This window comes from Bombina bombina, chromosome 11 (genome assembly GCF_027579735.1).
Source record: "Bombina bombina isolate aBomBom1 chromosome 11, aBomBom1.pri, whole genome shotgun sequence".
In the NCBI taxonomy this organism is placed as follows: Eukaryota; Metazoa; Chordata; class Amphibia; order Anura; family Bombinatoridae; genus Bombina; species Bombina bombina.
This window is the reverse complement of record NC_069509.1, coordinates 49,721,045-49,735,483: the sequence shown is the minus strand read 5'-3', so window position 1 is coordinate 49,735,483 and position 14,439 is coordinate 49,721,045. Positions and strand designations below refer to the sequence as shown.

General features: G+C 42.2%; 1 protein-coding gene across 1 annotated transcript in view; it reads left to right on the top strand.

Annotated features, from left to right (window-relative positions):
- ERN2 (endoplasmic reticulum to nucleus signaling 2) overlaps positions 1–13,454 on the top strand; it is a 63,831-nt gene extending 50,377 nt beyond the window's left edge. The window contains exons 21-23 of the mRNA XM_053695293.1: positions 2,840–2,963; positions 3,060–3,127; positions 12,584–13,454. Of these exons, the coding sequence (XP_053551268.1) occupies positions 2,840–2,963; positions 3,060–3,127; positions 12,584–12,766 (375 nt within the window). The 3' untranslated portion in view covers positions 12,767–13,454. The remainder of the gene's footprint in view (positions 1–2,839; positions 2,964–3,059; positions 3,128–12,583) is intronic.
- The last annotated feature ends 985 nt before the right edge of the window (positions 13,455–14,439 follow it).

Sequence of the window (14,439 nt, the reverse complement as noted above, 5' to 3'; positions counted from 1 at the left end):
AATAGACTCCTTAGAAATGAGGATTTTTCTGACAGAGGCCAGAAAAACAAAACTTATAAACTCTGGTCAAATACTTCATTCCGTTCCTCTTCCTTCCATAGCGCAGTGCATGGAAGTAATAGGTTTGATGGTAGCGGCAATGGACATAGTTCCTTTTGCGCGCATTCATCTAAGACCATTACAACTGTGCATGCTCAGTCAGTGGAATGGGGACTATACAGACTTGTCTCCGACGATACAAGTAAATCAGAGGACCAGAGATTCACTCCGTTGGTGGCTGTCCCTGGACAATCTGTCACAGGGGATGAGCTTCCGCAGACCAGAGTGGGTCATTGTCACGACCGACGCCAGTCTGATGGGCTGGGGCGCGGTCTGGGGACCCCTGAAAGCTCAGGGTCTTTGGTCTCGGGAAGAATCTCTTCTACCGATAAATATTCTGGAACTGAGAGCGATACTCAATGCTCTCAAGGCTTGGCCTCAGCTAGCAAAGGCCAAGTTCATACGGTTTCAATCAGACAACATGACGACTGTTGCGTACATCAACCATCAGGGGGGAACAAGGAGTTCCCTGGCGATGGAAGAAGTGACCAAAATCATTCAATGGGCGGAGACTCACTCCTGCCACTTGTCTGCAATCCACATCCCAGGAGTGGAAAATTGGGAAGCGGATTTTCTGAGTCGTCAGACATTACATCCGGGGGAGTGGGAACTCCATCCGGAAATCTTTGCCCACATTACTCAACTGTGGGGCATTCCAGACATGGATCTGATGGCCTCTCGTCAGAACTTCAAGGTTCTTTGCTACGGGTCCAGATCCAGGAATCCCAAGGCGACTCTAGTAGATGCACTAGTAGCACCTTGGACCTTCAAACTAGCTTATGTATTCCCGCCGTTTCCTCTCATCCCCAGGCTGGTAGCCAGGATCAATCGGGAGAGGGCATCGGTGATCTTGATAGCTCCTGCGTGGCCACGCAGGACTTGGTATGCAGACCTGGTGAATATGTCATCGGCTCCACCATGGAAGCTACCTTTGAGACGAGACCTTCTTGTTCAGGGTCCGTTCGAACATCCGAATCTGGTTTCACTCCAACTGACTGCTTGGAGATTGAACGCTTGATCTTATCAAAGCGAGGGTTCTCAGATTCTGTTATTGATACTCTTGTTCAGGCCAGAAAGCCTGTAACTAGAAAAATTTACCACAAAATATGGAAAAAATATATCTGTTGGTGTGAATCTAAAGGATTCCCTTGGGATAAGGTAAAAATTCCTAAGATTCTATCCTTTCTTCAAGAAGGATTGGAGAAAGGATTATCTGCAAGTTCCTTGAAGGGACAGATTTCTGCCTTGTCTGTGTTACTTCACAAAAAGCTGGCAGCTGTGCCAGATGTTCAAGCCTTTGTTCAGGCTCTGGTTAGAATCAAGCCTGTTTACAAACCTTTGACTCCTCCTTGGAGTCTCAATTTAGTTCTTTCAGTTCTTCAGGGGGTTCCGTTTGAACCCTTACATTCCGTTGATATTAAGTTATTATCTTGGAAAGTTTTGTTTTTGGTTGCAATTTCTTCTGCTAGAAGAGTTTCAGAATTATCTGCTCTGCAGTGTTCTCCTCCTTATCTGGTGTTCCATGCAGATAAGGTGGTTTTACGTACTAAACCTGGTTTTCTTCCGAAAGTTGTTTCTAACAAAAACATTAACCAGGAGATAGTCGTGCCTTCTTTGTGTCCGAATCCAGTTTCAACGAAGGAACGTTTGTTGCACAATTTGGATGTTGTTCGCGCTCTAAAATTCTATTTAGATGCTACAAAGGATTTTAGACAAACATCTTCCTTGTTTGTTGTTTATTCTGGTAAAAGGAGAGGTCAAAAAGCAACTTCTACCTCTATCTCTTTTTGGATTAAAAGCATCATCAGATTGGCTTATGAGACTGCCGGACGGCAGCCTCCTGAAAGAATCACAGCTCATTCCACTAGGGCTGTGGCTTCCACATGGGCCTTCAAGAACGAGGCTTCTGTTGATCAGATATGTAAGGCAGCGACTTGGTCTTCACTGCACACTTTTACCAAATTTTACAAGTTTGATACTTTTGCTTCTTCTGAGGCTATTTTTGGGAGAAAGGTTTTGCAAGCCGTGGTGCCTTCCATCTAGGTGACCTGATTTGCTCCCTCCCTTCATCCGTGTCCTAAAGCTTTGGTATTGGTTCCCACAAGTAAGGATGACGCCGTGGACCGGACACACCTATGTTGGAGAAAACAGAATTTATGTTTACCTGATAAATTACTTTCTCCAACGGTGTGTCCGGTCCACGGCCCGCCCTGGTTTTTTAATCAGGTCTGATAATTTATTTTCTTTAACTACAGTCACCACGGTATCATATGATTTCTCCTATGCAAATATTCCTCCTTTACGTCGGTCGAATGACTGGGGAAGGCGGAGCCTAGGAGGGATCATGTGACCAGCTTTGCTGGGCTCTTTGCCATTTCCTGTTGGGGAAGAGAATATCCCACAAGTAAGGATGACGCCGTGGACCGGACACACCGTTGGAGAAAGTAATTTATCAGGTAAACATAAATTCTGTTTTCCTTTGCTATGTAAAGTTCCTGCGCTGATTAAACAATTACTTTGTAGAGATTTTGAAATCTGCAGAATCCACTCCAGCCACTGGAGGCAGAGCAAAATCTACAGTTTTTCAAATTAAAATTACAGGAAAAGCAGGCAAATTAATGATGGTACATTGAGTGAGTATAGTTTTATAGTACTTGTAATGAAACATTTTATGGCATAGTACATTTTTAGTTTAATGTCCCTTTAACTGAAATAATTTGTGATACTGTGCCACCTCCAGGATGTTAGTGACCGAATTGAAAAGGAGCCACTAGAGAGTCCAATCATTGTTGCCCTTGAGACGGATTCCCGTTTTGTGGTCAGAGTAAACTGGAGAATGCACATATCTGTCCCACTTCAAACAGGTATTGTACAGATCCTGCATATACGGTTAATAAATGTCAAATCCAATTCTGCTCTCTAACTTCATTCTTTACTCTATGCCATTTTTTTATTTTCAGACCTCAGGAAGTTCAGATCCTACAGAGGGAATTCCGTACGTGACCTTCTTCGAGCTATGCGGAACAAGGTACACAAATGGAGCCCGTTCATTCCGCTGTTATTTTGCCAGCTCTGTATGTATAAACTGATGACATGATATGAGAAGTTATATCTACACATAGGGCTCCATTTATCAAGCTATGGTCGACATGGGCGTACATATGTGCCCCTTTCCGCCGCAGCTCGACTCTGGCGGACTGAATTCCCCTGGCAGAATTAAACATTGCACGCGAGCGCTATTTTGCGCTCGCGTGCAATGCCGCCCCCTGTCCGCACACAGCCAATCACGCGCGGGCAGGAGCTGTCAATCTCCCAGGGTCGGACAAAACCGGGGAGATTTAAATTCTCCACCTAAGAGGTGGAGAAGAGTTAGGGAAGCAGCGGTCTGATGACTGCTGCTTGATAAATACTGACTGCAGGTTCTCTTTTGAGAACCTGCAGTCATAACGCGGCGAAGCCTTTGATAAATCGAGACCATAAGCTCAGAAGCATGCACGTGTCTGGAGCACTATTTCTTTTTTATGACACGATGAGTCCACGGATCATCTTAATTACTAATGGGATATTCACCTCCTGGTCAGCAGGAGTTGGCAAAGAGCACCACAGCAGAGCTGTTAAATAGCTCCTCCCTTCCCTCCCACTCAGTCATTCTCTTTGCCTACGTTAGTGATACGAAGTGGTAAAGTGAGGTGTTAGATTAGTAGAAAAATGTGGTGTTGTCTTACAGCGCTATGTATGGAAGACCTATGGCTCCTGTCCAAAGCAGGTCCCCAAATACCCGCAGTTCGAAATATGGGTTTAGAAGATAGTTAGATAGGAGCGCCAAAAGTAGACGAGGTCTGGGGGGTAGGGAAATAAGTGTATTGTTAGATCACATGTAGGAGTAACACTATATGCTTGATATAGTACTATTGATGAACCACAGAGGTGGTGATGGTCCTATCATATGCGTAAATGAGATCGTAAAGTGTATAGTACAGATAAATTCTAGAATTTAAAAAATTCTAAGCACATATGTCCCTGAATTTTAAGACTGAGGTCGATGTTACCAGAAGGTGGTGGTGGCACTAACTGAATAGTGGGCAGAGTGCAAGATAAATACAAATTAAGTGTATAGCACAGAAAAGATTCTAAAATAGTCTTTACAAAATATCACAAAGTTTAAAACTGATTACATTAATAAATATGACAAAGTTTAATACTGATTAATACCACCTCTGTGGTTCATCAATAGTATTATATCAAGCATATAGTGTTACTCCTACATGTGATCTAACAATACACTTATTTCCCTACCCCCCAGACCTCGTCTACTTTTGGCGCTCCTATCTAACTATCTTCTAAACCCATATTTCGAACTGCGGGTATTTGGGGACCTGCTTTGGACAGGAGCCATAGGTCTTCCATACATAGCGCTGTAAGACAACACCACATTTTTCTACTAATCTAACTTTATATCTGGAATCACAAATCAGAAAAAGTGGGCACTATATTCACTTAGAAAGAGGAAAGGGCTCTTAAGCTCTTTATTTTCAATTGGGACATTATTTTTTTTTTTTTTTTATCCTTTCTAAAAGGAGTCTACTAGGCAGCATAGCAGGCACTGGGGCTGAGAACGCTGCATAGTTAAAACTTTTATGGCGATTCCACTGCTCCCGGCAGTTTAGCTTGAATAATACGGACCGGGAGATTGTTAATAGACGCCCACGAGGGGCGGGGCTAAGTGTGATGAGATTTTTAGCATTACAAGCCATTTCTCTTGCATCTACGGAGGTGACATAGCTACAGGCCGACTAGAAACGCTTGGTTTCATGTAAGACAAGTGTTTCTAGGAGCGGTTTCTCATATCGTTTCCTGCTGCTCTAAGGATTATCTCCTTGCTAGGAGGACGTATCTGCTGATGTTGTGGGGCAGGTAGGCACCTCAGCAGACAGCTGAGGTATAGAAGTGTTTGAAATGTTTTGTTTAACTATCGTTTTTACCGCATTCTGCAGTTTATAGTAAAAAAGTTACATGTTTAAGTTTTAAAGTGACAGTAACGTTTTTTTGTTGTTTAATTTTGTTAAAAAATTCAGTTTTTAATTACTAGTTCTATCCATTAAGAATGGACCATGAGGCCTTGCAAAATGTCACCTGTGCTTTATGTTTTGATGCCAATGTGGAACCACCAATACCTTTTTGTTCCTCTTGTATTGAGAGGACTATTAAGTTACAGGGATAAAAATTTTCCTGAGCCAACATTTTCTAAGGAGGATGCTGGTCAGGATTCTAATGACAATGCTCAATATATGCCGCAGCTTTCTCCTCAAGCGTCCCAAGTTTTACAGCCCTCACATGCAGTGCCCTGCGTTTCCTCGGTGGCTCCAGTTGGGGTTACTTTAAAAGACATTGCTTCTCTCATGTCTTCTGCAGTTTCAGATGCGTTGTCTGCCTTTCCTATGTTGCAAGGAAAGCGTAAGAGGAAAATCAGACATTCAGTAAGCAAAGTTTCTGACGCAGTTATTTCTATTGCGGATGCACCCTCCCAGAAGCCGGAGGAGGAGGATACCATAGTAGCATCTGAAGGTGAAATTTCATATTCTGACAGTGTAATTCCTCTTGCTGATACTGAAGTGGTTTCTTTCAGGTTCAAGCTAGAGCACCTCCGTTTACTACTTAAGGAGGTTTTACCTACATTAGACGACAGCGACTCCACGGACGCTATTATCCCCCAAAAAATCCAGTAAGCTAAACAAATATTTTGAGGTACCTTCCTCAATAGAGGTGTTTCCGGTTCCAGGCCAAGCTTCTGAGATCATTGCTAAGGAGTGGGAGAGACCAGGTATCCCTTTTTCTCCATCTCCTATATTTAAGAAGATGTTCCCCATAGCCGACTCTGTCAGGGAGGCTTGGCAAACAGTCCCCAAGGTGGAAGGTGCGGTTTCCACTTTGGCTAAGAGAACTACTATACCCATAGAGGATAGTTGTGCCTTTAAAGACCCTATGGACAAAAAATTGGAGGGGTTACTCAAAAAGATGTATGTACACCAGGGCTTACAATGGCAGCCAGCGGTGTGCATTGCTACCGTCACTAGTGCGGCGGCATATTGGTTTGACGCGTTGTCTGATGCTATTAGAACAGAGACTCCTCTGGATGAAATCCAGGATAGGATTAAAGCCCTTAAATTAGCTAATTCCTTTATTACGGATGCTTCCCTTCAAGTTATCAAACTGGGAGCAAAGATTTCAGGTTTCTCTATTCTAGCTCGCAGAGCCTTATGGTTAAAACCTTGTTCTGCGGATGTCTCTTCCAAGTCTAAGTGTTTAGCGAGACCTTGTTTGGCAGAAATAATTTCTGATATTACGGGAGGTAAGGGTCGCCTTCTCCCTCAGGACAAGAGAAATAAGCAAAAGGGAAGACAGAGCAATTTTCACTCCTTTCGAAATTTCACGGGAAATTCTTACTCTTCCGCCTCCAAGCAGGAACAGTCTAAATCTTCATGGAGACCCAATCAGTCTTTGAATAAGGGAAAACAATCCAAGAAGCCCACCATTGAACCAAAGTCAGCATGAAGGGTCTGCCCCCGATCCGGGACCGGATCTTGTAGGGGCAGACTTTCCTTCTTCACTCAGGCTTGGGTTCGAGATGTTCAGGATCCCTGGGCAATAGACATAGTGACCCAGGGATACAAACTAGAGTTCAAAAGTTTTCCTCCCAGATGCAGGTTTCTGCTTTCAAGATTATCTGCAGACCAGACAAAAAGAGAGGCGTTCTTACATTGTGTAGGAGACCTCTCCGATCTGGGAGTGATTGTTCCTGTTCCGATACAGGAACAGGGTCTGGGATTTTATTCCAATCTGTTTGTGGTTCCCAAAAAGGAGGGAACCTTCAGGCCAATTTTAGATCTCAAGAGTCAAAACAAATTTCTCAGAGTACCTTCCTTCAAGATGGAAACTATTCGTTCCATTCTCCCTTTGATCCAAGAGGGTCAATTTATGACAAAGGTGGATTTAAAGGACGCGTACCTGCATGTTCCCATTCACAGGGATCATCACAAGTTCCTAAGGTTTGCCTTTCTGGACAAGCACTTCCAGTTCGTGGCTCTTCCCTTCGGTCTTGCCACAGTTTCCAGAATTTTCACAAAGGTTCTGGGATCGCTGTTGGAGGTGCATCGGTTACGGGGCATTGCAGTGGCGCCCTATCTGGACGACATCCTAGTCCAGACGCCATCCTTACAACTAGCAAGATCCCACATGGACAGGGTGTTATCCTTCCTGCGATCTCACGGGTGGAAGGTAAATTTGGAAAAGAGTTCCTTAGTCCCAAATACAAGGGTATCTTTTTTTGGGAACCATAATAGATTCCCTATCAATGAAGATTTTTCTGACAGACGTCAGGAAATCAAAGATTTTCGATACTTGTCTAGCCCTTCAGTCCACTTCTCAGCCATCAGTGACTCAGTGCATGGAGGTAATCGAGCTGATGGTGGCGGCAATGGACATCATCCCGTTTGCTTGGTTCTACCTCAGACCTCTGCAGTTAAACGTGCTCAGGCTATGGTACGGAGATTATGCGGACTTGTCTCCTCGAATACTTCTGGAACAGGAGACAAGGGATTCTCTGCAATGGTGGTTGTCTCTGGATCATCTTTCCCAGGGAACATGCTTTCGCAGACCATCTTGGGTAATAGTGACAACAGATGCCAGCCTTCTACGATGGGGAGCAGTCTGGGGCTCTCTAAAGGCTCAGAGGGTGTGGACTCAGTCAGAGTCTGTTCTTCCTATAAACATTCTGGAACTGAGAGCGATCTTCAATGCTCGCCTGGCCTGGCCTCAGTTAGCCTCGGTCAAATTTATCAGGTTCCAATCGGACAACATAACTTCAGTGGCTTACATCAATCATCAGGGAGGAACGAGGAGTTCCTTAGCGATGACAGAGGTGTCCAAGATAATTCAGTGGGCGTAGGCCCATTCTTGCTATCTGTCGGCGATCCACATCCCAGGGGTCGACAAATGGGAGGCGGACTTTCTGAGCAGGCAGACCTTTCATCCGGGGGAGTGGGAACTCCACCCGGAAGTGTTCTCCAACCTGATTCTCAAGTGGGGTCAACTGGAATTGGATCTCATGGCATCTCATCAGAATGCCAAGCTCCCGAGATACGGTCAAGGTCCAGGGACCCCCAGGCGGAACTGATAGATGCTCTGGCGGTCCCTTGGACCTTCAGTCTAGCATACCTATTTCCTCCGTTTGCTCTGCTTCCTCGGGTAATTGCTCGAATCAAGAAGGAGAGGACATCGGTGATCTTCATTGCACCAGCTTGGCCTCGCAGGATTTGGTATGCAGATCTGGTGGACATGTCATCTCTGTCACCTTGGAGACTTCCGTTGAGGAAGGACCTTCTAATTCAAGGACCCTTCCTTCAACCAAATCTAGTTTCTCTGAAGCTGACTGCTTGGAGATTGAACGCTTAATTTTATCCAAGCAGGGATTTTCTGACTCGCTCATAGAGACCATGATTCAGGCTTGTAAGCCTGTCACTAGAAGGATTTACCATAAGATTTGGCGCAAATATCTCTATTGGTGTGAATCCAAGGGCTACTCATGGAATAGAGTTAGGATTTCTAGTATTTTGTCCTTTCTCCAAGAGGGTTTGGAGAAAGGTTTATCGACTAGTTCTCTAAAGGGTCAAATCTCTGCCTTGTCTATTTTGTTACACAAACGTCTGGCAGATGTTCCAGATGTACAATCATTTTGTCAGGCCTTGGTCAGGATCAGGCCTGTGTTCAAACCAGTTACTCCTCCATGGAGTTTGAATTTAGTTCTTAAAGTTCTTCAAGGGGCTCCGTTTGAGCCTATGCATTCCTTAGATATTAAGTTGTTATCTTGGAAAGTTTTATTTCTTGTTGCTATTTCTTCTGCTCGCAGAGTGTCAGAGCTCTCGGCATTGCAGTGTGAGTCCCCTTACCTTATTTTTCATTCTGATAAGGTAGTTTTACATACTAAATTAGGATTTCTTCCTAAAGTAGTTTCTGATCGGAACATTAATCAGGAGATTGTTGTTTCTTCTTTGTGTCCCAATCCTACTTCTCAGAAGGAAAGGCTTCTGCACAATTTGGATGTGGTTCGTGCTTTAAAGTTTTACCTGCAGGCGACTAAGGATTTTCGTCAGTCTTCTGCATTGTTTGTAGATTTCTCAGGGAAACGTAAGGGACAGAAAGCTACGGCTACTTCTCTTTCTTTTTGGCTGAAGAGTACGTTTTGCATATGAGACTGCTGGACAGCAGCCTCCAGAGAGAGTAACGGCTCATTCCACAAGGGCTGTTGCTTCCTCATGGGCATTGAAGAATGAAGCTTCAGTGGAACAGATTTGCAATGCTGTAACTTGGTCCTCTCTTCACACTTTTTCAAAATTTTACAAATTTGACACTTTTGCCTCGGCTGAGGCCGCTTTTGGGAGAAAGGTTCTTCAAGCAGTGGTGCCTTCTGTTTAGGTTCCCTGTCTTGTCCCTCCCTTATCATCTGTGTACTCTAGCTTGGGTATTGATTCCCATTAGTAATTAATTTGATCCGTGGACTCATCGTGTCATAAAAAAAAAAAAAGAAAATGTATGCTTACCTGATAAATTTATTTCGTTTTTGACACAATGAGTCCACGGCCTGCCCTGTTTTTGAAAGACAGGTTGTTGGTTATTATAAACTTCAGACACCTCTGCACCTTGTTACTTCCTTTCTCTCCTTTACTTTGGTCGAATGACTGGGTTGGGAGTGAGGGGAGGTGATATTTAACAGCTTTGCTGTGGTGCTCCTGCTGACCAGGAGGTGAATATCCTATTAGTAATTAAGTTTATCCGTGGACTCATCGTGTCAAAAATAGAAATAAATTTATCAGGTAAGCATAAATTTTCTTTTTTTCCCCGCTATTATTTGTATGCCCCCCCCAGCTAGTGCACAAATTGTGGAGGTCCCACTTCTGTAAAATTTGCAGACTGTAAAATTTGCAGAGGGTAGTGAGCCCATGCATGCTCTTTAGTGTAATTTTCAATGTTATTGTAGGAATGCGCCAGTGAGCGCATGCATGCAAAACTGTCTATAAAAGTATTTTGTAGGCGTGGTGGGAGGTAGGTGAAAGTAACGCAGTCGTGGAATAATACAGAACACTGCCGCTACAGGCCTAAGTTGCCCGATTCCATCTCTGAGAACACCAGCACAACAGTTAAAGTGTCAGTAAACTTTAAAAATAATGTCAGACAGCAGGAGCGAGCTGCACTTAGTGCTATGGCGTGGTAGGGCCGGGCTGTGACTATACAGCTGGCCCGATGTGCTGAGTAAATATAACAGACCCGCTCAGCAGAGTACAGAGAGCGGGTCTGTAAAACAGCGTTTTTTAAAAAAAATGTAATAGGGTATATTATGTTTTATAAATGTTTGGCTAATATAATGTTATATAATTCTGCGCTATGTGCAGAATTATATAACATTATTTTTAAGGTTTACTGTCCCTTTAAGGTATGGAGTTTGAGAGCAGGTTACTGTGAGTAGATAAGTATCGTAGATTTGTTAGATGCTGTTAAAATAAATCTATAATCGTCAGATTACTGCTTTTTCCTCCAGAGCTCCAGGAAGATGCGACTGCTCAGAGCCGCTGCTTGGACACGCCCCCCTATATTAATATACTTTTTACCTCTGTAATTACCTTGTATCTAAGCTTCTGCAGACTGCCCTCTTATTTCAGTTCATTTGACAGACTTGCATTTTAGCCAATCAGTGCCCTCTCATAAGTATCTATATGGCATACATGGACTAGCGCCCTCTAGCTGTGAAAAACTGTCAAAATGCACTGAGATAGAAAGCGGCTTTCAAGGGCTTAGAAATTAGCATATGAGCCTAGCTAGGTTTAGCTTTCAACAAAGATAACAAAGTACATTTGATAATATAAGGTCATTTATTGAAATTACATGCTCTATCTAACCCCTGAAACTTTAATTTTAACTTTCCCATCATTTAAAGGGATATTAAACAGTGCTCCTTTGGTAAAATGTGGACAACTTGTCTGCAGTACTTCATTGGAAGGAGAAAAATAATCATTACCTTGAATGGACATAAAACCTAATCTTTTTATATCATGATTAAGACAGAGTATTCTATTATCAAAGTTACTTCATTCTCTTGGTATCCTTTGATGAAAGAGCAGCAATACACTACTGGGAGCTAGCTGAACACATCTGGTGAGCCAATGACAAGAGCCACCAATCAGCTGCTAGCTACCAGTAGTGCACTCCTGAGCCTACCTAGGTATAATTTTTAGCAAAGGATGCCAAGAGAACAAACATAATTTAGAAAATAGAAGGAAATTAGAAAGTTGATTAAAACTGCATGCCACAACTGAATCCTGAAAGTTTTGATTTTCACTTTACTGTCCCTTTAGACTTAAAGGGACATAAAAAATAATAATGATTCAGATAGAACATACAATTTAAAATAATTGTCCAATGTACTTCTATTATCACATTTTATTTGTTTTCTGGTTATCCTTTGTTGAACACCAGTAAGGTAAGTTCAGGAGTATGCACGTGTCTGAAGCACTAGATGGCAGCAGTTTTACAACAATGTTATACATTAGCAAGAGCACTAGATGGCAGCAGTTTTACAACAATGTTATACATTAGCAAGAGCACTAGATGGCAGCAGTTTTATAATAATGTTATACATAAGCAAGAGCACTAGATGGCAGCAGTTCTACAACAATGTTATACATTAGCAAGAGCACTAGATGGCAGCAGTTTTACAACAATGTTATACATTAGCAAGAGCACTAGATGGCAGCAGTTTTATAACAATGTTATACATTAGCAAGAGCACTAGATGGCAGCAGTTTTATAACAATGTTATACATTAGCAAGAACACTAGATGGCAGCAGTTTTATAACAGTTATACATTAGCAGGAGCACTAGATGGCAGCAGTTTTACAACAATATTATACATTAACAAGAGCACTAGATGGCAGCAGTTTTACAACAATGTTATACATTAGCAAGAGCACTAGATGGCAGCAGTTTTACAACAATGTTATACATTAGCAAGAGCACTAGATGGCAGCTCTATTTCCTTTCATGTATTGCCCCAGAAATGTGCACGCTACCTATCTAGATATCTATTCAACAAAGAATAATATGAGAATGAAGCAAAATTTGATAATAGAAGTGAATTGGAAACATTTTTTTAAATTGTATTCTCTTTCTGAATCATGAAAGAAACATTTGGGTTTCATGTCCCTTTAACAATGTAAAAAGTTTTATTTAAAGGGACACAAAACCCATTTTTTTATTTCATGATTCAGATAGAGCATGCAATTTTAAGCCACTTTATATTAGTAGTAAAAAAATTAGAAAGTTGCTAAAAATTGCATGCTCTATCTGAATCATGAATGTCTAATGATGACTTTACTGTCCCTTTAAGCAGTAACATGATTATGTGACTCACTGTGTCACTTTGGTTTCTTACAGAAGCATCATTACCATGAGCTGCCGGCTGACGTCCAAGAGACCCTGGGTTCCATCCCTGATGATTTTGTGTCATATTTCACCTCCCGCTTCCCTCACCTGCTCCTGCACACTCGGCAGGCTATGAAACAGTGCGCACATGAACGGTCGTTCCATTCATATTATTACTGGGAACCGGACCGATGAGACGACATAATAGTTGCTGTGACTCCTCTATCTATGGACACAAAGGGACCCTAAAATATCCAGTAACAGGGAGCAAAGTGCCTGAGATAAATTCCGTATCCTGTTTGCACTTGAGCTTTGCATATAGTGAAGCTTCGGACTGCACTGACTTTTTTTAGACTTTATTTAGTATTTTTTATCCCTGCAAAAAAAAAAATCTTGTACATAATCAGAAAATAATTTCTAAAGGGAAAGAAACGCTCTGGTCATTACTAGAGGACTTATCATTTTGTACTGTTTTAAAGATGCCACTTTTTTATTTGCACATTTTATAAAGCTTTAGAATGTGGTGCAGAATCTCTATAAAAAAAAACTAATAAGTGCGGTTGAACTGGTTAAGTGGTATGGACTATGGACGACGGCCATCTTGATTTGGCTTTTTTGTTTTATATCCGACTTTGTTGTTTTATATATTAATTGCTTTTACAATCTGTCAAATTACATTCTCATAAATCAGGTAGAATGGGAAATCCGTTACATACAAGACTGTGATTTTTTTATTTTTTCCTACCAAAGAATATATGAATGGTTTTTTTTTTTATGGCTTATACATTGTTTTGAAAGCATACAAACAAAACAGGAGTGCAGAGATCTAAGTGTAATATGGGAACACATTGGACTTTATTAAAAGAGAAGAATCACACAATGACCCCCTAATAATATTAGTCATCATTAACCCCTAAACGCCCGTTAGGACGTTCCGTGCTTCCTAATGGCGCTGGGCTGAACGTCCCATCTTATATGGCATATTGCAGCCTCCTCCTTTTAGGTAATGAAAAACCGGACTGGGAGGACGTGATTAGCATCGTAGGCAGTCCCCCGTGATCTAATCCTAGCCTTGAAATCGTGATCGGATCAATGATCACGTAATTTCATTTTTCCAGCAAGTGTTTACATCACAACTTTCCGATCTAAGCACTTGCCCCCCAGCATGAAGGGGTTAATGGGACATGAAACCAAATTGTTTTCTCTCATGATTCATAGAGAACATACAATTTTAAACAACTTTCCAGTTTTCTTCAATGATCAAGTTTAATTCTCTTTGTATCCTTTGTTGAAGGAGCAGCAATGCATTACTGGGAACAAACTGAACACATTGGGTGAGCTATTGACAGGAGGCATATATGTGCAGCCATCAATCGGCAGCTAGCTCCCAGTAGTGCATTGCTGCTCAAGATCCAACTTAGGTATGCTTTTTAATAAAGGATACCAGGGGATCAAAGCAAATTAGACAATAGAAATAAATTGGAAAGTTGTTTAAACTTGTATTCTCTGTCTGAATCATGAAAGTTTAATTTCCTTTGATAAGGCAGGGAGAGTCCACAACTTCATTCCTTACTGTTGGGAAATACAACACCTGGCCACCAGGAGGAGGCACAGACACCTCCGCCAAAGACTTAAAGATCCCTCCCACTTCCCCTATCCCCCAGCCATTCTTTGCCTTTCATCACTATAGGAGGTGACCTTGTCTCAGAGATCTGCTGATATAGGGCCCCTTCGTTCATCAAAATCTAAATTCTCGGAGGCTGAACGTGTGGAGATTGAATGCTTAGTCTTAGCCAAGAGAGGGTTTTCTGAGAGTGTTATTGACACTGATTCAAGCTTGTAAGCCAGTTACTCGTATCTACTATAAA